The 22,365-nt window shown below is 34.8% G+C and overlaps 1 protein-coding gene across 3 annotated transcripts in view; it reads right to left on the bottom strand.

Annotated features, from left to right (window-relative positions):
* The window catches only part of pigs (pickled eggs), a 42,317-nt gene that overhangs the window by 9,869 nt on the left and 10,083 nt on the right, over positions 1–22,365 (bottom strand). For all 3 annotated transcript variants that reach the window (XM_066399763.1, XM_066399762.1, XM_066399764.1), the window contains exons 3-6: positions 13,169–13,242; positions 9,680–9,775; positions 6,924–7,070; positions 6,181–6,391 (exon numbers count right to left, since the gene is read on the bottom strand). In XM_066399763.1, coding sequence (XP_066255860.1) covers positions 6,181–6,391; positions 6,924–7,070; positions 9,680–9,775; positions 13,169–13,242 — 528 coding nt within the window. The remainder of the gene's footprint in view (positions 1–6,180; positions 6,392–6,923; positions 7,071–9,679; positions 9,776–13,168; positions 13,243–22,365) is intronic.

Below are 22,365 nucleotides of genomic sequence, written 5' to 3'. Positions count from 1 at the left end.
CCAGCGGCTAATTAACGTCGTGCGTCTTTTGTTTGGTTCTCGATTACTGATTGCTGATCTACGCGACGGCGACGGCAGCGATTTTCCTTTGTTTCGTTGCTGCTGGCCAACCCGGCGCGAGAATTTCACGCTAAAACAATTAGCGATCGCTTTGTTATACTTTCTAAACATCTGACCATCTATCGGATCAATTACGGCCAATTAGATGAAATTCGATTAAGATCGTCATGGATAATCCAATTACCAGATAAATGCTTGCTTAAGCCTTGCAATGCAGGCGAATATAGGCTGGAAGATTGAAGCTTTTATGAAGTAGGCCGCTTTTTCGAGGAACTGGCTCGGGACAGCCCGCGTTGAACGTTAAATACCTGACTTCTGAGTTATTTGTCTTTCTCCTCATGCCTTTTGGCTGGGACTTTGGAAACAACACTCCAGATACTGAATAAAATATTTTAAATATGTTTCAAGGGTTTATGATCAGTTAATAATAAATTGATTGTTCTTCTGCTGCTATGAGGCGATAAAATTAACGCTTACAGCCTTGATGGACGATCTCTGATTATCGATACGGTCCGGCTAATCTTCTAAATTGAATAGGCAGGTCATCGACGCATTAATCTAAAGTGGCATTTAGCAGTAAATCATCAATTATCAATAATTTCATTGTCTGCTGCAATTAAACGCCGATTAAATTTAATTTTTTATCGACGCTGAAAGTTATAAACGATCTGGGAAAATATTTACTTTTTTGTCGTAATAGTTCCGGCTTATTTGCATACAGGAGATTATTACGTGTCTCTTTTCGATTGTGGATGTTTCGAATTAAAAACGCTCTCAGGGCACTCGTATCAAAATAATAATCCTCCGTGGTTAATTTACTGGATACTTCCTCGCTCATTAAATATTAAAATCGATCTTGAAGTGTTCCAAGAGACCATTAATTTTAATATGCGCCCCACATAGCCTCCGTGTGTTTACCGTAAATGGAAAATTGCCGATAGTTTATGTATTAATTGATTACGCCAATAATTGTAGCTTACAGGTTTCCAATAATTATAATTCTTGTGTACGATCTTATCGCGTGGATGAATCTATGAGCTGCGATAATATATGAACGTAATTATTTCCTTCTGTATGCCCCTTGGACATGTGTGCTTCTAAGCAATTGAAGCAGGCCTCGCAGACCGCGTGAAACCCTAATGTTCGCATTTTTGCTAAGCATAATTTTTAGAAATCAAAGTAAAATGTTTCTTTGCCGATAAGAATCATCAACAGTTAATTGCACCACTCTCGGTAGCAGTTAGCAAGTAACTGATTACATTTTATTACGTTCTCACTGCTTTTTTCTCACACATTGGGTAAATTGGCACCCAATATTTAAAGTGGGAAAAATTTCGAATTAACGATACCATTCAGGAAACAACTAAAACTGCCTAATGAAAGTAAATCCTTTCGCCTTTTTTTCGACAATTTTTTAATTATATGAGAATCGTTCGTGAGATATTTTTATAATGTGTTATACAATGGACTCGTGACTGAAAACACTAGTGCTAATTCATCGTAATTAAAGGAGATGCAAGACAATACATCGTACGTGGCATTACACAACTGTGAAATGAAAAGCAAAAATATTATTGGCGATTGGTAATTGCCGGTAAATCGCAACATTACCGGGTCGAATACCCGATACGTTTATCTGCATGCAGGCATGCAACGAATGCAACCATCGGCTAACAACGTCCATGAAGGTACGTTATTTCGGTCCCGACTTCCATAAATTAAAATTTGCTTTCACTGGAATCGTGCACATCATTAAATGTGTTTTATTAATTCAAATACTAGATGACGACGACGAGGTTTCATGTCTAGAGTTGAAGCTTCGCTTTCAAGTATTGTTCATACGAGATTAACTACTCAACTACCAAGGAAAGATCAGTGAGAAGCATCAATCAATGTGAATGTGAAGATGCTGTCAAGATATTTCTGATTTTATCGGAAAAAGGACCAGAAAGTGCGAATAAGTCGAAAATACTACTCGATATTCAAATGTTTGAAGATTTTACTGATATCAAAAAGGACATCATTAAAAGCAGCACGAGATAATATTCACTCAAGAAATTTCAAAAAAGCATTTAAGCAAATTCCGATTTTGCCGAATTTGAATAGTCATACATAGTTATGGATGAAAATCTAAATTCTAGGATAATTCGGAAAGATACAAATAATTTGCCTACAAAAGATTGAGTTTAGAATATCACCGATTGATGAAAAGATTACTAATGATGTGTCCTTTGAAGTTTTAATAGAATTCGAGGTGATTCATGTGTTTTCAATTGATTTAAATTAGATTTAATTCACACTTTAAATTGATCAAAAATTTGCGTACACCAAATTAAGACACTGAAAAATGCCAAGTTCCCACCGCAGATTGGATTTTCAAGTAGTTTTCACAATATTTTTTATTTTGGATTTAGTTGAAACTGCAGTAATTTTATATACATTTCCTAACAAATTTAAGTATTTAGTACTATCTACGTGCAAATAAACAACCTCTATATACGAACTACAATGACCAACAACTACCATCGTACACTATGGCAGCTGTACCCAAAGCCCAAGAATTTGCAAACAATAAGGAAGGTTTTTTGTCATTAAGTAAGCCCTATTTGGCCATTGTTCTTAGTCGTGAAGATTAAAAATTGCCGAAGTTTTGAATTACCGAATAAATTGCGTCGACATTGCACGTTCGACACATGTCGACACAATACTTCTTCGTGTTGAAGGTACCGGGAGGAAGTCTGCATTTACGTCCAATTATCGTAACGTTTTGGAGTCAAGATTTTAGATAAAACGGGGAAATCGCAGCAGGACTTGTATTGATTAGAGCCGATGTAACTTAGAAGTTTAAGCCTCCTTATACCCGAGAAATGGAACAGCACTAACAACTAACAACCGATTTGCCGTTAGTGGTCTTCTTTAGTGGATCATTTTTCGTCTTACGTTAATACTCAACTGGGATTTCACCCTGTATCTGTTGATTTCATCCTATAAAAATGGAAATTGCGTGCATGTTGGCTTTCAGTGAACTTGGCCACGCTATTAAATTACCTACAACGTATATATTTGGTAGTTCACGTAGGTCGACAATGCCTGCATAAAATTATATAATTTTTGCAAAAAAACGTAATACGTGACGGGAATTTCTTATTCTCCTCAATGACAAAACCATAAATTTGGCTCTTCAGTATGCCTTCATGCACTTACTTAAGACGGGAAATTTTCCCCCAGCTATTATTATTTACCAATCACGTTTCTCTGAATTATTGATTGTCATAATATGATATTAAATTATATTCGTCTTTTTGCGGTAACTGCTTATTGTAATTTACTAACATAAATGCAAATTATTAGAATTAAGCATAGAGGCAGTTAGTGAGGTTTTAATGCAAAGTTTGTCGTAGGCAGCAAATCAGGGCAAGATACAGGGTGGCTTCTTTAGCGTTGTTACACATATCCATGCGTAAAACGCATTTTCTCCTAAGAACGACGAAAATGATTCATTGTACTTTTTCCCGTATTTCCTTTGTGCTAATGTTGCCATTGTTTGGCCGCACAATGGCTACTTCTTTTGTTGGTGTCTCGTACACAACGTTCTAAGTACCACTACAACTTTTCCTGTACCAGGAACGTCACCTAATGGTAATTAGGCCATTGTTTCGTTCCTTGTCGGCTACTCAATTTGCTCGTAATAATAGTGATTTTACTAAACATTGTGAGACCCTGTATAATAATACACGAGCGTTACAATCTAAAAAGTCCTTGTGCAAACAGACAAGACAACAGGTTGCCAACACACAAAACCGAAACCGGGCTATCCTACGCAAAATTCTTCTAAGTTACGGGTAATTTGTTAATCTCGAGTACGTATACGTTCCGATTCTTTTGCATGGGCAGAACGAGTTCAATAGACGGTTTTATTGCGATTTTTCCTGACGAAATTTACGGAACGTGTATCGAACAATCGGTGCACAAAATGCTAATTTCAAGGAGGCAGATTAAACGATCAATTAAACCCACTTCGAAGCAGGAGTTGGTTCAGAATTTCAAATTTTAGTCATAAATCAAACGAAAGTTTTAATCTTTCAGGTACAAAAAATAATGTTAATTATACTTAAGCACGATGATCCAGGCTATTAACAAAATTAACCTCGGAATAGGATCTGGAAGTAACAATATAAAGTGCGCCAATGGAGGAAGGTTTGAAGTTGTATTCGGAATGCATATGCAAAACGCCATTTTTGAAATACTTAAGAGACCGAATATCTCTCTTTAAAAAAATTATGAAGGCATGAGCCCGATGAAGCTTGCGTAGGGATCATGCCCAAAATGAGTATGAAAATGGAAAATACTATGAAAAACGTACAACAAAAATGGTGAACTACTACAGCTACTTCAGTGCAAAACATTGGATAAAATGTTGTAATTTTCGGGGTTTGAATGATTGAAGTCTACTCACATTCACACATAAACATCATTTAATAACTCGATAAATAAATATGGCTACAACTATTTCATTACTGTTTGTCAAAGCCGATGAGTACAAAATTCCATTACATTTTTTACAAATGTTCACACATTTACATAAACAAATATGCAAGAATATTCGACATACATAAAAGGAAGCAATAAATTCTTCGGCCGAGAGCGCCGTTGCGATAAACCCTTTTTTTATCTCTGTCTTTTACCTGCGGCGGCCCCACACCAGTCGTAACACTGCCCTCCTCTTAAGGCTGTGCGCTCTGAATAAACAGACCTCCATGGAATCTCATTAACCGATCCAAATGAACAATTTTTAACTTTGCTCTGAGAGTCCGCTGGATTCTATTCACAACGTCATTAATCTTCCTTACGACTAATAACTTTTAAATTTTGACTCAGTTTGGGCGATTTCCCCACTTTCCTCTACGAATTGTATAGCCACACGAACTCACTTTCCTGAAACCTGGAAACGATCCAATAAATCATATTTTGCCTTGGCTCGATCATTGACGATACTCAGTTTGTTCATGACTTGCTCATGAACAACGTTTAACTTCTCCTGGGTCCATGAAACTCTCAGAGTTGAGCAGGCTTTTTTCTGGTGCTACTAGACGTCCGAATCCACAAATGTCCAAATCTTAATGCTCCGTTCCTTTTTGTCTAATATTTTCCATCTGACTTGGATCTTATATCAATCCCAACTGCCTTTGGAAATTCAATTTAAGGGACTTTCACTGAACGCCATTAATTTTCGAATTTCAATTTCAATTACGCAGATTTGGCGTTGCTCGTGTACGAGTATTACCTTTAAGGTATTTGATTTTATTACACAGGCTGATTGCAAAATAACGACCGATCGGAATGTCATAGATAATGTCGACCTACGTAACGTTCTAAAATATGCTGTAGCTCCCGAGAGAGTCATATGTCAACCTGGTTGTCCGAAACAAAATGAAGCAATCTATAAGAAATCTGCACGCCAAGCCCGTTTTGATTTACTGCAATAAAGCCCCTTTAGAAAAACGATTATCTTTCTTATCGCTCTTTGTTTCGCCCATTGAGGCACACATTGTTAAGTACATGTACTTCGCCTCCTAACAGCACATTATGGTGTAGGAGTACAAAAAGAGACCATTCTTCGGGCTGATGTAGTATACCATCAGCGTTAAATAAACAAAATGTCCAAATAAACAACATTTCTTAAACAGGCCGTTACATAATTATTTGTTACGACAACTGCCTACTAGCCGAGGTGATAAATGATTTTTTAACGCCTATTAGTCATTCACCTGTCAGCGATAAGTGTACACTGGTAAACAAACGAGACAATCTTGAAGTAACTGAGTAACGATTCACTTATACTGCTTCACACCGAAGCAAAACAGTAGATCCTGCTTAAATCAAGATCATAGAAGTTTCAGAAAATCGTGGATTACAAGTTAAATATTCATTTTTATCATGCTCATTCGATCCACATGCCATGTCATGTTGGACACTAAAATTTGACAATAAAGATGTGTCTCAATCTTGAACAAACATATCATAGGAACATTTAGGTTGAATTCCCATAGCAATAGACTGTTTGCTGAATGATTAACTGAACCTTACAAGGAAACTTTTCTGCTCAATTCTCACACTTACCATCTCATCCAAACTCTTCAGGTCATTGGTGACGATTTGAGGTACTGGGCCATACATCATCGGAGCTTCTTCTTCAAATTCACTATCGCTATCTTCGTCCAGATCATTGTTGTTCTCATTGTCTCCGAAGCCAAGTTTCTTCTGGTCAGCCGCTATTTCACGGTCGATTTGTCGTTCCATTTGGACGAGCATGGGAGCTAGCATACCAAATCTAAAAATAAGTAATATGTTTTTAGTGGTGTTAATGAGTTCTGTTTCTAGTGAGATTCCTACAGATTGTCCTGAGTAAAATTGCAATAAATCGGGTAAGTAGTAGAAAAACATTTTTACTTATAACTTAAACCTATGCAGAAAGATCATAGCAGCCTAACAAAAAGCAGGTAACTTAAGGAATACTGTATCAGTTGAACTGCATTTTTCAGACGCCCATGTTTATATAATATATAGAAGATGTTCCAGATATAACTGTTCTATGTAGGTGTCCAACAGGGCCTATTTAGCACGCAATTTGGCTTATCAATTTATAAATCTACGAATGCATCCATAATGGCTCTGTATAAAAGATTGGATTACTCTGACATCCGAAGGCTTATGTACTCATTGATTAAGCACATACAACAAGCAGTGAGACCTTGTAAATACTCACACTAAGAACACGATGATCTGAATCATTTTTTATTGCTGATGCAGTCTGAGCGAATTCCTTTTATCTTGGTAATAAAAAAATATGTGCAAATACTTACTTGGCTCCTCTTCGAGCGACTTCCAACAAACAAAGTATAACGTGCTTCTCGTTCTTCCTCATAATTAAGTCGTCGGACTCGAAGAGAAGGCACTCGATGATTTCCAGGCAAAACCTGCACCAGTTGATGAAGTTGCTGACGTTGTCCCTGAAACATACAAGGGTCGAAGTACTTGTAATCGTGAAAAATAAAAGCTCACTTCGACTTAACATACATGAAAATTGCAGTTTTAAATCGAAACACCATCACATAGTAGTGATATCGATACTCGTTTATATGCAAAGGTGCTGGTGCGAAATCCGGTATAATCGTTTAATTTATCGCCAATTAGCGAGTTACGCATTATCGAGTGTTCGTTAATAGAGACTGCAACGTTAAGAGCGAATTTAAATCATTACACGCTGTAATTTGACACTTTGAAGATTTAAAATTATTTCCACTAATTGCTGCAGAGAATAGTTAACATTCTTAACGCAGCTTCGGCAATAAATCAATCTTAAGTCTAGAGGATGTAAAAATAAAAATAAATGTTCACAAGTCAAAAATTAGAAATTAGACCTTTTAGATGTTGGCACTATTTATAGGGGAATCTGTTTCCTTTTAATGCCCTCTTGTTATTAGAGCCATTAGCATGTTTTCTTAAGCCGGCGTCAAATTTGTTTTGTCTTGAGGCTTGAAGATTTTTATGTCGCATTTTATTTCAGCTGTGAGGTGCCAATGAACTTCTTTTTCTTCAGTGTATATTTAGAATGTTGCACGCGATAGTACCACCAAGTGCATGGGAATCGATAGTGTATAATGTAGATTGTGGTGTCTGTTTCATGATGATATTCCCATAATCAGTAAACAATGACATAAAATAATTCTTCTGCGGCAGTGATTTCTAGTAATTTTTTCTTATTAATTAAAATAAAATTTGAATTATGTGAAAATAAAAGAGAAAAAAATAAAAAGATGAAAGTTAACTTTTTCCAAAAACGATGTTTCGTATGATAAAATATGATGAAAGTTGCCATTTTTTACATAATCGTAGCAAAAAGTTCTTGTGGTGCCAATAATGACGAAAAAGGTTGGTCTTGGATTCTCTTATTCTGATTCGATATAAAAAACATAAATGCTGGCTTAACAACAACCACCTGTTACGGTCATCATCTAAAAAACCTCCAATTTTTCTAGTGGTTATTCATGACTACCATTAGTAGTGTGGTGCTAACACCACGAAAGCAAAATAGTTTTAACAAATATTTAATTAATTATTATTATCAAAAATTCTCTGAACGCTAGAAGCAACTTTCAGTACCACCAACACCGCGAACAGCTTCCCTCATTCCTTATGTCCCCCCTCCAGTGACCGTATTCCTTCTTGGTATCTAGGGCGTCAAAACCCGAATGTTCGATTCATCTTCCTTAACGTTTAACATGAGCTCTTGACATCTCCCTTCTAGTGTGGTCTTTCCTGTATCAATTATTATAATTACTACCTGCTTTATTTGGACGATAATGCTTATCAAATTCATAACATAAAAGCCGACAAACGAAGGAATTGATATCACTTAGGATATGTAATAATAATTTATTTCCGGCGCATGTCACAACTTTCATCGTTTGCAACGATTACATGCTAATCACGTCCTAACTGCAATCATTTTATGCATGAGTTACGTATGTGCATGAGCGTCGCACATCCGACTTCTCTCGATTCCTATTAGCACCATAATGTATCTGATTATGTTATTACCATACGGGAAGTACTCGAATAGTGCCGTGGGTACCTGGAAGGTACCCACGGCGCAGCTGGGAGCAGTTCTGTGAAGACAGTTACACTCAACAATGCGGAGCTTACTTGTTTCTCCGTAAGAGAAGAGAACAAAGTTACTTTCAGTTTCAAGGAAACTCTTTGCTAAGCATCGAAAGTTCAAACCCACGATGCAAGAATGGGATTTTTTCCTTTTGAAGACAAGCTTTATATGGATTCATAAAAAGATCGAACACATCAAAAACAGTTTCTCTTCATTATCTACGACCAAAACCATATTTACTTTTGCTGTTAACATGTGTAGTAGGAATATGAGTATATGTTATAATAATTCCTATTTTCACTTGAACCTAGGTACCCACTTAGATTGCGTACCACACTGCGAACTTCACTTAAGCTAATATGCATGGTTTAATGATATTGCACAGCATCAAACGAGCTCTTTTTCAGTTATCGTTTTATATGTATTAGTTTCCTCTCTACTACTTACAAACTATTAGCGACAAAAAGGAGCAATAAATAGCTGCAAAACCGGTAAGTAAACTGAATTAATTGAATAATCTCGGAGTTGAAACCTAGATGTTGTCAAGAGTGTGCATATAATTCGATTTAAACCACATTATCGTAATCACTATAATTACTGCATCATGATGCGTACTCGGTTCTTTGCATGAGAGCGGTACCACCGTTTTGCGCAGGCAGACTCCCAACGGAACACCGACTAATGAATATGATTATTTTATGCAAATTGATTTATTTGCCTGCTATAGTGCAAAAAAGCCTTTGAGTGGTGTATATTTACACAATGTACTTTTCTTGCATTGTGGTAACCGTCAATAGCGGCAATTTCACTTATAAGTTATGTAAGGAAATGAAAAGTTTGAGTGCTCATTAGAAATCGAATGATTTCAATCGTTTACGTTTCGTAGAAGATTTGCCAAGGAAAGTGGGCAATTTGGTGATCAAATTCCTGGAATGTTAGTGAACGAAACAAACTTACCTAGCAAAAAACGTTCCAGGTTTTGCAGTGGTGAAATACTTAACATCGGCAATTTGTATGAGGCTTTGGGCTTGCGCTAAGGATCCGGTAACGGACCTAAAACAAAAATAATTTTAGTTTAATAAATCTATGGCATAAACAAATATAATTTCCACACTTTTGCTGGTATGTTGAACAACTTTGCATGCTCTGTATACAAGAGTGCCATCAGCAACATAATTCTACTTGATTTGAATTTGCAAACTGGTTCGTTGAAACTGAGATATGAGAAACTGGCAAATTGGTATTCATTTTATCGATAAACCCGATTCTCGACTGGGAATTGAGAGGCCTTTTCCTGGAAATCCTGTGGATTATTAAATTTTATAAAGTCACCTAGATTTTTTTTTAATTTCAAAAATGTTCCCGAAGAACCCAGCTTGACAGGATTTTCAATAACTTATTAAGATTTCCAGCTGTCTAAGATTTTATGAATGCTTTAATACGTTTTTGCATTTTCGAATCATCCGTTTTTAAATTTTGGAAAAAATTAACATTGTGCCATTGATTTGATGCTGATCCGTTTAGTTCTTGTCCTCTTTGACGTAATTTTGTATAAATCAAATCGAAAACGATATCTTATTTTTCCTCTTCACAGATAGGATCCAATACAAAAAAAGGTTTATTAAGACCCAACTGCCACTCATGATTACTATACATTAGAAAAACATATTTTACTAACAAACACGACAGTCCAACCGAAACTACATCCATATGGCTTTTTCAATTCAATAACAAATCGATAGTTTTATTGATAATCATCAAAAACATTTACATTCAACATACCACCAAGCCAATTAAACATATTTGTCGTCTTTCATAAAACAATCAATTTTTCTTGCACCAAACACATAAAAAATTACTTTTACAATCATCGTAAAATCCATTGACACTTTTACTACATCCACTTAAAAAAATCAACTAATCGAAATCCATTAGTGATATTATCCATTTCAAATAAGGTGAGGCAATTAACTTCTTAAGTAATTTCGCCTATTTAGAGGAAAATGCGGTTAGCAGAACCTGTGACATCAGATATGTTGAAACAATAACATATTCTGATTAGGAGCAAAACATGGCGAAAAAAGTGTATTAGCAAATCAATTTGCCTTATTGTTTGACCATAAAAAAATTTCTAACAAGAGACCCAGACGAATTGGCCATTTATTATAATGTATGGAAATAAAGACACCAACCCAAGTAACTTACCTAAGATTTTTCCATTAAAAAAAACAGGTTCGTATCTTGGTAGGTATTTTAAATACATAAATAAATGCCGGTCACTCCTTTACCAAGCAAAATATCGTAAAAATGCCGCCCACTTGACATTAAAACAATAAAAATCAAATCAGTCAATCAAATCAATTTTGTTACGATAACGTTTTTGCTTTTCCTGATTTGGGTTGCGCTAACGAAGGCCTGACTTGCCATTAAGGCTGATTTAATAAGTTGCCACTTAGAAAATATGCTATATATTTTTATGAATTGTACTTGTCTGAATTTGTTACTTGGTACGGGGACATGTCAGGAAAGTTTTAAGAACCTGTGAGATAGGTGGTTCGTATACAGTTTGGTAAAAGATAAAAGATTTAAGGTGCTAAAAGTCTCTAATGGTATATTTTCCAGTTACTTTTCCAGCTATGTTATATAGGGTGCGAATGAAACACGCCAAAAAATGTTTAATTTTTTGAACGCCTTTCAATTTTTGGTGCTTGCATAGGGAATTTGGATAAATGTAGAATCAACGACCGAAAAAAATGAATGAAACATTACTTTTTTGGTAGTTTTAGCACCCTATTTCAGCAAGTGAGAAATTAATCCACATCGGCGAAATCGGGAATAAATCATGACTAAATCTTGTATTACGTCAAATCGTTCACAATCGTAAATCGTTGTCACAACAATGATAAAATGATGTCATAGTGACACTAATAAACGGCGGCCTTCCGGCCAAAAAATGGGACCGGCAATTGGTTGCTCTGTGCCGTTATCTCTACGTCATTGTATAAGACCGTTAATATCCGTTAAACTGAGAAAGCTAAATGTTAAAACAAAATTACATTTTCGCCACATTTCAAGTATTAAAGCGTTTACACAATGTATGTATGTTGGAACTGTATGTAATCATAGAAAGTGACTATCTTACATCTAAGAGTCTGTAACAGATGTTCAAAATCCGAAAACTATATCTTCAGAGTTTTTCTCGGCCTTATTCCGTCATACGATTTTTGTTTCAAATATTTAGCTCTTTCAATTTATTTAATACTTTCGATTCTTTACTTATCCAATCTCCCTGTGTAAGCTCCGAAAATTGATCGTCGTAATAGCGATTTATGTAGCCAATTAGGAAATGTATGGTTTTTAGGACACTTTAGCGCAATCCGAAGAGAAAGACAGAAATTTGAACTTAGTCAACCTGCGAAGTTTTTAAAATTACAGCCAACATTACTGACATTGGTTCCATTCATTAACTGAGTATCCTGCCCTTATTTTATAACTAATGATGAGTTGAAACTCGTTTAGTAATTGGTTAAAAGACACAACCAGTTACGAAATGAATTCCGTTTAGGTGCCAGTGAAGCCACAAATTTCGAAAAAAATTGGGAAAATATCATGACCGTGAAGGTAAAATTTGCTTTCTCCCACAAGATGGCTAATGGAAAAGTTGGTCAAAGAAATGTCGGCAATTGCCAACTGATGTTTTAACAGTAAGATGGACATTTTTCTTATCTGTAAGTACCTAAAATTGCTGCAAGTTAATATGAGCAATTCGTTTTCAATTTGCTTTACAGTTAACGATTTATTGCCTTATTTGTCTATTTTACCAGCAACAAAATCGTAAAATATCTCCTCTGACAGGAATACAGTTAAAAATCACCAATTTTATTAGTAACAACATGATAGCGCAACGACGCACAACAGGAAGCTATAAAAAAAATAATCAAAAAAACCTAAAGAAGTGAGAATGTTTGAAGTGATAAAAGTAGGTAGATATGAATTTGATACCACATTGAGCTAGACAAAGCAAACCAGGTACCACACATAGCTATGACAATAAAATAAACTAAAAGAAAACCGATAAGAAAGATCAAAATATAAACAGTAATAGATTCATGTTATTGCAAATATTTCCTAATTCTCAGACTAGTAGAACCAAAAATAAGAAAATTGTATAAATGCTTACGATGATGCATTTACGATTATTTGTAAATATTCCATTAATGACGCGTATTACGGTAAACAAATCATGATACATTTATTCTTCCTGGAAAAACGCGCTTGAAATTGTATACATTAATTTGGCACTGACAAGGGTTGGAGTTGGGGTCTTTGAATTAAAAATTCTGTATTTTACAGGCCCCCCTTACTTTATACTCCCCCCCCTTCTATTTTCTGACCGTTTATCACAAAATGATACTTTCTTCATTAACTTTTAAAAGTGTAAATTACCTGCTCATAGCTGCTATTCTGGCTTGCTTCTTCGCCACATATTCAGCTGCCTGTGCCTTAACTGCATTTGCATGCTGAAAAAAAATGTTATTTACTACAATGAACATAGAATTTCGGTAAGGAAAATGCTGTAAATATGAATAGTTTAACAAGTTTTAATTTCACTATATAATATAGGCAAATATAGTCTCAACATAACTGGATGGTCCAAAAGACATTAGCCGTACGAGTCAAAGTTGAATAGACATGAATAATTAAATGTCTGTCAATTTATAACACATATTGAAATGAAAGGAAAATTCAAATTATGATGAACAGCGTATAAAAATGTTAAATTTGTGTTTCTACGAACTGGAGATACTTAGCATCATTAATCCATCTGTACACTCATACATCCCTATATGACTGTTTTCAAAATGATTTATAACTTAAAACTAATAGAATAACTAATAAAACACTTATAGGAATAATACTCTCGATGGTTTCTATATTTAGAATCCTACTAAATTATAGAAATGTTATTTTGATGTTTATTACTTAGCTAATCTCTTAAACATTTGAACTTTAATAAACTATTGTAAAATATAATCCTCACAAAAAAACAATACTTGTTAATGCGGGAGTTAACAGTGAACACTTAGTACACAAAGTACGATGAGTTAACACTGAACACAAAGTACGATGAGTTCCATGAGTTTATGGATTTCAGTGAGTGAAAATTTTTGGAAAAAATATATCATCAATTTAAAAAATTGGTTTGAAGTTTGGAACTACATTAATCAGAAAAAAAGGATATTTGGATTTTTTTCTTTTGAGATTTTCGTTATAGAATCACTAATCACTAACTAGTGATAAGTTTTTTGTGGTTCATTTGGGGACTGATTTATTTAGAACCAGATCAAAAATTTTCGCAGAACTATTAACCAAAATTAAGGCTTTAAATTTGTTTCACAAATAATTTCAATAAGTTATCTTGAAGAAAAACCTTTTTATTATGGAACTTTAATAGAAGTCAGGAATACTCATTTGCAATTATTCAACTCGATGATTAAACTCATTTTTTCCCTTGCAGAGTTTTACATGTGGTGATTAACAAAAAATTTTTCTCACCAATTTGTGCACCAAAACAATTGAAAACCCCGATTTTCCTCTTGAATTGAAATCACCCTAAGAATACCCCAGTTAATATTATTGTCATCACTTCCATTTGATGTTGACCTCGTCGTCAAGCACCTTGCTATTCATTTAAGTTATAACACCATAGTTGATTCATCCTGTTAAGTAACCTTACTCAAGTTTAATAATGATTGTTGGTACAGCCGCCTTTACTGTAGGCTCACAATATGTAAATACTGCATAAACTAAAATGATGTTGTAATTAAATTAAAACGCAAAACAAGTAAAAAATCAACTAGTAACTCGCTGGAAGCTACACCGTTCGCCTCACCATATTTAAATGATGGAATGATAGCGTGGGTAGTGTCTTATATTATGTTTTTCTTTGTGTATATCGTGATGGATATTTTAATTTCAATTGGCTGCTATGCTAGAAGATTGCATGCAAATTTGTAGCTCACTAATAACGGAGAAGCGCTTCTCGATTAATTCCCGGAATCTTCTCAGGTAAAAATGAGTACCTAAATCTACTTGTTAAATAATTCCAATATATTTCTTGTTTGAGCCTTGGGATACCATACGCCACTACTCATGATTACTTGAAAAATATTTGAAAATTTAGTTTACTTTCCCAACCATTTTTCTAAATCTTCTCAGGCAAGTGAAGATAAAGGTCCTGCATCTAATTCCTGTGACTTAAAGAGGTCGGAGGCAGCTCCAGATGAGGAGAGAAGTTCGTCATTTCTTCAAAAACCTATTTACTTTAGATGAATATTCAAGTTTTCTCTTCAATATCCTTTATCGTTACTTCGAAGGATGCGTCCTTTTGTAGTGTACAACTTCTGATGAGCAACTCATTTCAGAAATATAAGTTTTATTGCTTGGCCATGAAAGATTTTACATGAAAATAAATATATGTCGCCAGACATTTCAAATTTTTCTCATTCGTGTTATTACCATATGATAGCTTCCGCATGTTAATGTTACGCCACTGGCAAAAACCGCTACATAGTTGAAATTGCTATAAATATTATCCATTAATTTAACAATTTTTCAAAACTGACTTGCAAACCTATTTCTGCAAATCGCGAATTTATTGGCCAACATCAAGAAATCCTGTTGGGGCTGAGAACGGACCGCGGAAGTCTCCACCAAGACAGTTGCTACATTAAGAGCCCACGTCCATATATAGTAAAAATTGATATTAATTGGTCATAAAATGCGGCTTATAGAATAATTTTCTCAATTTGACCGTGACAGTGAATGAATTTTTGTTCAGGTTGCAGCAGTGATTCGACCTCAGTGTCGTACGGCAAGGTCGGCCAAGGAAATCCATATATGGCAGAGAAAAATAACCGGCCTGGCGCCTATTTCTGATATATGTTTTTTAACTACAGAGTCGGATTTTGATCTTTCCCATAAGTTGCGATACACGATCTTGCTACCACCGCTGATATTCATGATTCAGTTTTCTATACCAACAAAGCAGCAAAAACAAGCCTGGATTTTGAGGTCAAGAGAAGAACCAAAAAAGTGATTGAGCAAACTTTTTGGTTGAAAATACCTACAATTACAAATTTCACTGTGTGCTATTTGCGTTTTACTAGGTCCAAAACACAAAGAAAATATGTGTTTATTAAATTAAATAATTAAAGCAAACGAAACCTGCGAAAATTTATTAGATCTACGTTCCGCAATAAATTGCGGAAAAATGTGTTTTTACAACCCACCGAAAATCGCATTCATGTAAGTTTTTCCTGACACTTGATAAATCACCATTAAGGAAATGTATAGAGACTCCATTTTTAGAAACCGTCGGTGAATCTAATGAAATACCTATGAATTTTATCTCAGATACAGCACTGTACCGCGGTGCAAACTCATAGGAGTAAATCAATTTGGAGTCCTTTTGAAAGAAAGGATATATGTCCATATAAAGAGTGCGTTATTGAAAATGCGACAAACGTGAAATTGATTTTTCCTTATTGCGCTGGATGATCGATTTCATTGTTGTGCAGGTATCCGATAAGGCCTGTCAAGGATCGCCGACTAATAAACTGAAGATCATGACACAAATTCTTCTTGTCACTTATCCTTTGCTTGAATATTTTTGGCCTGGTTATGCGTTACGCAGAAGTTCAAAGCCACAAGAAGGCCGCGGCTGTTTCATAACTGAGGTGTCTTCTCGTATGTAACGTAATGAATGCGTTTACGACTGGAGCTAAATGAATGTATTTTCTCATATGTGTATTTTGAGACAAGCCAATTGTGCCAAAGTGTATGGTGTCATTTGTCGGGAATACCTAGATAAACTTAATCATTTTTAAAAATAAAACGCTGAACAAGTGTGACGACGCTTTCGGCAAATACACCACATCTTGTCTTAAACCTTTAATACCAGTTATCGACTGGTTTCGTTTTAGCAACAAATAATACTTAACATTTTAAGATAAATCGATAGTAAGACGGCGAATATCCAACGCAGAATTCCTGTAGATAAATCAAGGGAAATATCGCGGAATAATATTATGGCAATTCGGCCCCCACGGCAATGACTTTTAACGCAACCATATTGCGCTCCTTAACAGTTATTAAGCTAAGTAATGTAATCAGCTGGCACAATAACAATAATAATAGTATGCATCATCACGAAGTCAAAACGTTTAAGCACATAAGCATGACAGGATATGGCCGGTTTTGTCTTTTTTCTAACCGCACGTAGTCAGTGGCATACTCGCACTTTCCATCTATTAAAAAATTGAAACCCTAAGTACCAAAAATGACCAAATTCATGAAAGCATTTAGAATATTTAGAAAATTTGGAAACAGGAATTCTTTGCTTTTCCTAAATTTCTCATCTTATGCTAAGCATATAGCTAAAAATTCACCAAATTTGGGTGCTAAAATCGAACCGAACAAAGAATTAAACTGGAAATAATGACACTTTTTTTCTAAATTTGGTATGTTTTAAAATATTTAAATAACTATATCTTCTCCGCCTATGTATAACTTCCTCTCCTTGCACTATCGTCACTCGACCCAAAGGAAGCACAAATAAATAACGATTGTTATGATTTAACAGACTGAATAATTGCTTTTATCTTGAAGTGCGTAGACTGGTTGAAGACTTAATAAATGCATATAAAATGAGTAATACGTCACAGTTCGGTGTCTACATGACGCAGCTTTCATGGAAACTACCAATGTGAGGAAATTAAATCCAATCTGTGACCAATTAATCCTATTAAGTCAAGGACATTTCAAAGAGTTTGTGCTATTTTGGCGAATTTCTGCAACTCTGATTAGGAAGCCCTAACATTTAATCAAATGAAAAACAAGAAATACATCACTTCCACTAAGTGAGCGCTTTTCATATGTGTGCTAATATTGAAAAAAAGTTGAAGAAACTTTAAAAAATAAACAGCACTTAAGTATTTAAATTTCTACTCGTAAAGTCTGGCAAAAACATAAAAAAATAATCAAAAACGGGTAATGAAAATCCGTATAGAAAATCATAGATATTGTGTGGTAGGAATTTTTTTTCCGTTAGATTTACTTGGGGCACAGCTTCAAAAATGTCCTTTTCGCTGAATTAATCTTGAAATCGTTCAAGTCATATTAACCGTCATTAAAAAACACGTTGGTTGAGGCGGCATCTACAAGCCTAATTTGTTACGAAACGCTAATATGAATGACTGGCAAACCCTGACTTCTTTATGACTGTTGTATGAAATCTGAGATGTTCAAACTTTGCCGAAAAGTTAATAAATTCACTTAAATTTGTGGTTCTTAGAACTACTATATTTGCTAGTGAAAAAACATTCTACCAGCTGTATCTGAGAGGTGGTTCACCCCTATATTCTTTTCCATTCTTCGTACCATTGAAATGATATTTTTAGACTTTGTATTTAGCACATGAGGTCGTTAAAAGCACAGACAAAACAGGTAAAAAAGGAGAGCTATATCCATATAAAGGAAGATATAAAAAATTATATGGTCTCAAGAATTTTGAGAATTGTTTCAATTTGGTAATCTCCTTAGACAGTTCCTGAACATGTTTCCATTCTTATCACTTTTCAATTCTGGCCTAATCGAGAGGAGGTTTCTTTCCTTTTTTACTGTTATTATTAGCATATTATTATTATTAATTAGTCATGATATGACATAGATAAAACCTTTATAATCTAATGGAGAAAACACGTCGATAAGAACAGCCTATAGAATTAAAAGTTAAATGAGCTCAAACACCAATTTCTAATTCATTGTCCCATCATTTCAATTACTCAGCATTAAGGTTATCATTGTTCAATTACAGTTGTAACAAGTTTATCGTCGTGTAATTTCTCATTAAACACAGATGTACAGATAGTTTAATTATGTTTGTTTACTCGAGGTAACAAAAACTCGAAACCCAACGCAATGTCATAATAGCAACAAAAATCACGTTGTTTTGCTAAATTTGTTCGCAATTATTTTTAGCTTAAATGTCCATTTCATATTACAACAATCTAGTTTTATGAGTCATTGTGCTGTTTCTTCTTAGTGGGTTTGTGTATTATACACCTAGTGTTCTATGCTTGATAATTTTTTATGAAGAAACCCACAAGGAAATTACATAACCAGGTCCTCCAACTCCGTAATTGAACTAAATAATTTGAGTCTTATGATGAGCCGCTACTCGGCATATTTAATTAGCATTTGGCGGTTTATTCTTTGAAAGAGCAAGAAGTGAAACCATAGAATTTAAAACAATAATTGCAGTGCTAAAAGTACAAAGTGTAAATTGACGACAATTTATTGTTTACGCAATTAGATTTATGCAAAAAAATATTAGAAATTGTAAGGTCAAACTGTTACATGTCCGAACAAATTAAAGAAATTATTTAGGCATGAAATAGTCACAGTTATCTTAATCTCCTTAACAGTGGAACGCCTATGACCAACCACATACCAAACAAACTGACACAGATATGACGCCAAGGGGTATCGCATGCACTTTTGTTTCGGAACCAACAAACACAATGCCTTATGTATTTCATTTTCTACGGTAATCGCGAGCTCTTTTATTTTGTAATCTAACCATTATTACATGCCTGCTTGTTTTTCCTATTGTGTTTCATTTCCTCCATGATCTCCCGGCATAGTCATATCACCCAGAAATGAAGATCGTTGCTTAATCGCTTGGAAGCATGCAATTCTAAATAGGTTTGTCGTTCGTCATACACAAGCAAGGAGAGGAGAAAAGAACATACCTAAAATGGCACAAAGGGGTTTCATGTCGCATACTAAGTATTGACGTACTAATAGGCGAATTGAAGCAATTACATGGTTATGATTCCATATTATATTCCCTTGGCGCATAATGTGGCTAATATGTTAAGAGGAGGTGTACTAATATGGAAGAAAGACGGCCCGTTTGTAATGAATATGTAGCCATAGTTGGTATTGTAACGTTACATGCGTCAACGATCTTTTTCTTTATTTGCTACTAAGTTTTTACTCAAGATATTACCTTTCATTTGCCAGTTATAAATGCTAATTCTTGTAAATATTTCAAGCGAAAATTATTTTTTCAAAACTATTTTGAAGATAATGTATAATTCCTGAAATGTGAGCCAGCAATGCACCGACAGAGATGTAAACACTCAAGGTATGGAATGTGAGAAAAAAGGCCTGATCCAATACACAGTCATCGGAACGCAAGGGTTAGAAAGGACTTACAGATTTTTCAAAATTTGATTTTTAGATCAAGGGCACGTGCTGCGAACATTTTAAGCACAAGTCGAACAAAATGCTCGACCCATCTGTACATAAAGCAATTTACAGGGATACTAAATCCTGAACTGAATGCTAAACTGTGCTCAAACTAACATACATTAAAACTTAAAGGACCCAAGGAGAGACCTAAGGAAGTTAAACTAATCGACACAAGACAGATTTTGGATATCGTCAATAAGTGCTGCGACTGTCCATTTCAGGATTTAGTAGAAGAGCGAATATTGTCAAATTTTAGCATTATCATGGACTGCTTAAATCTGAACCCCAGGTCTCGTTTTCCCAGATTTTGAGTTGTCCATTTCCGAATTTGTTAGAATTTAAGTCTTAACAACTACATCGAATCTGCAGTTTTTATGTTTCTAATCAACTTGTCTCGTATCTACCAAACCCTAAGACTCTCTATTTTTGACTTTGTATGTTAAAATCGAATTTTCCTTATTAATTCTTAATTGCAAGATAATTGAAGCAGATACATACCAAAATCTCATTAAAGCCACTTCTTCCTTTGTTTTTCTTTGGCTCATGGCCAGTTTTGTAGACCATTAAGGGCGTTCTCAACATTGTAGTGTGTGTTGCAAAAAAGTTGCTTTCAACTCTTAATTATTGAAATATCCTTGGATCAATGATTGCCAAATTGAAATATAACAAGTATTAATTATCATTGATTAAAAAGGTATAAACGTTCGGTAATAGTTTAGAACTGTGTTATTACTAGAAAATGGTATTTTTGTAAGATAAGCTGAATTGATGCTTCATAGATGATAATTTATTGTCCTAATCTGGTCTGACATACAGGATAGTCCGGTCTCCATGGTAGAAATTTGGTATAACAAGAATCGATAAAGCATCGAAAAATAATATGAGTTTGCTTTAGAAATATTGCCTCTAAGACGTACCGTTTCTGAGATACAGAGCGTTGAAATTTTAAATTAAAAAAAATTCTAGACATCGCCATAGCGAAAAATTATCGATTTTTATACGATACCGCCTATCGGACCTTAAAAGTATAACTTTCATAAATGCATGGACCCAAAAAGGATGGTGCGAAGACCGAAGATGGTTGTACTTGGAAGAAAGTAATTGGCCAAAAGAGGGTGTTTGTCCAGATGAAAAGGAAGTTAATAGTGAGAGAGAAGATAGTGACAAAGCTGTTACTCAACAACTCAGATAAATGGCACCTGAACTATTTTTCCTACCATTCGAAGTTAATTCGAATGATCGCGTGGCTACATATTTGTGCACAAACAACAACAGCAACGACGGAGCAATCAACTTGCGTTTAAACATTTCTCATATTTCCAGTTCCGCGTGATGTTTATCAATTTAGAAATAAATTAATTCGTTCACCTGATATCATAAAAACCACATAAATTTTTTCTTAATGACGCCCTCGAGTCTATCGCCACTGCCGAGTAATTTTAAAGCAAAAACGTCATGCACGCTGTTTAACGGCAACAATTAAAGCTATAATCCGATTAATCTCAACAATAAATAAATCAATAAAATCACCTTTAACACTTTCACGAATAATTGATTAATTAATTCGAGCAACAAGATTGCTGTGCAATTATATGGTTCTTGGAACAACAGCACGGTGTCGATATTTCCATATTCAAAAATCTGTAATGGAAAACCATTATTTATGTAATATTCCAGCTTTGTATTGGAGAAAATAAATAAAGTACTAAACATGAAAAGTGAATAGATCCGCCAGTTTCTATTGAACGAAAGGACAAATTAAGTAACACCAAGAAAAAATAAAGTAAAGCGCATTAAAAGCAAATGAGTAAATAAAACCCTCAGAAGAAGAAATCCTTTGCATATTGTTCTCGAAATCGAAATGACGAAGGAAGTGTGTAAAAAAAGGGTCGAAAGAATCTCGAAAACTGCAAGAATGTCACATTATTTTCTTAAATGAGTGAGACCCGATTCGTGACATTGTTGTTTTCTGATGAATTTTAAGCAGGTGTACTACCAAGAACTCAACCAGATATTACAATAATTGCCTTATACATTATCGGTGCCCACACAATAAAATTGAAATAACATATTAGGCGGCTGGTGCTCGGGTTTTGCGCAATAAGATATTAGATAGTTGTGGTTTGGGTGCAATACAAATAATACATATCTTCATATTCCTTTGCGCGTACCTACTTGCGTACTACTAAGCATTCCTTTGGAATCAGCACAAGTGCCATTGACAACCTTCCTCAAACCTAATGGTTCTTCTGAGCTAAATGGTCCTAGAGATTTCATCACCAAGCAGAACCCTATTGTAAATTGTGCGAAAGGCACTTAATATC

The sequence above is a fragment of the Euwallacea similis genome, chromosome 19, assembly GCF_039881205.1.
Source record: "Euwallacea similis isolate ESF13 chromosome 19, ESF131.1, whole genome shotgun sequence".
In the NCBI taxonomy this organism is placed as follows: domain Eukaryota; kingdom Metazoa; phylum Arthropoda; class Insecta; order Coleoptera; family Curculionidae; genus Euwallacea; species Euwallacea similis.
This window is presented reverse-complemented; position numbering and strand designations above follow the sequence as displayed.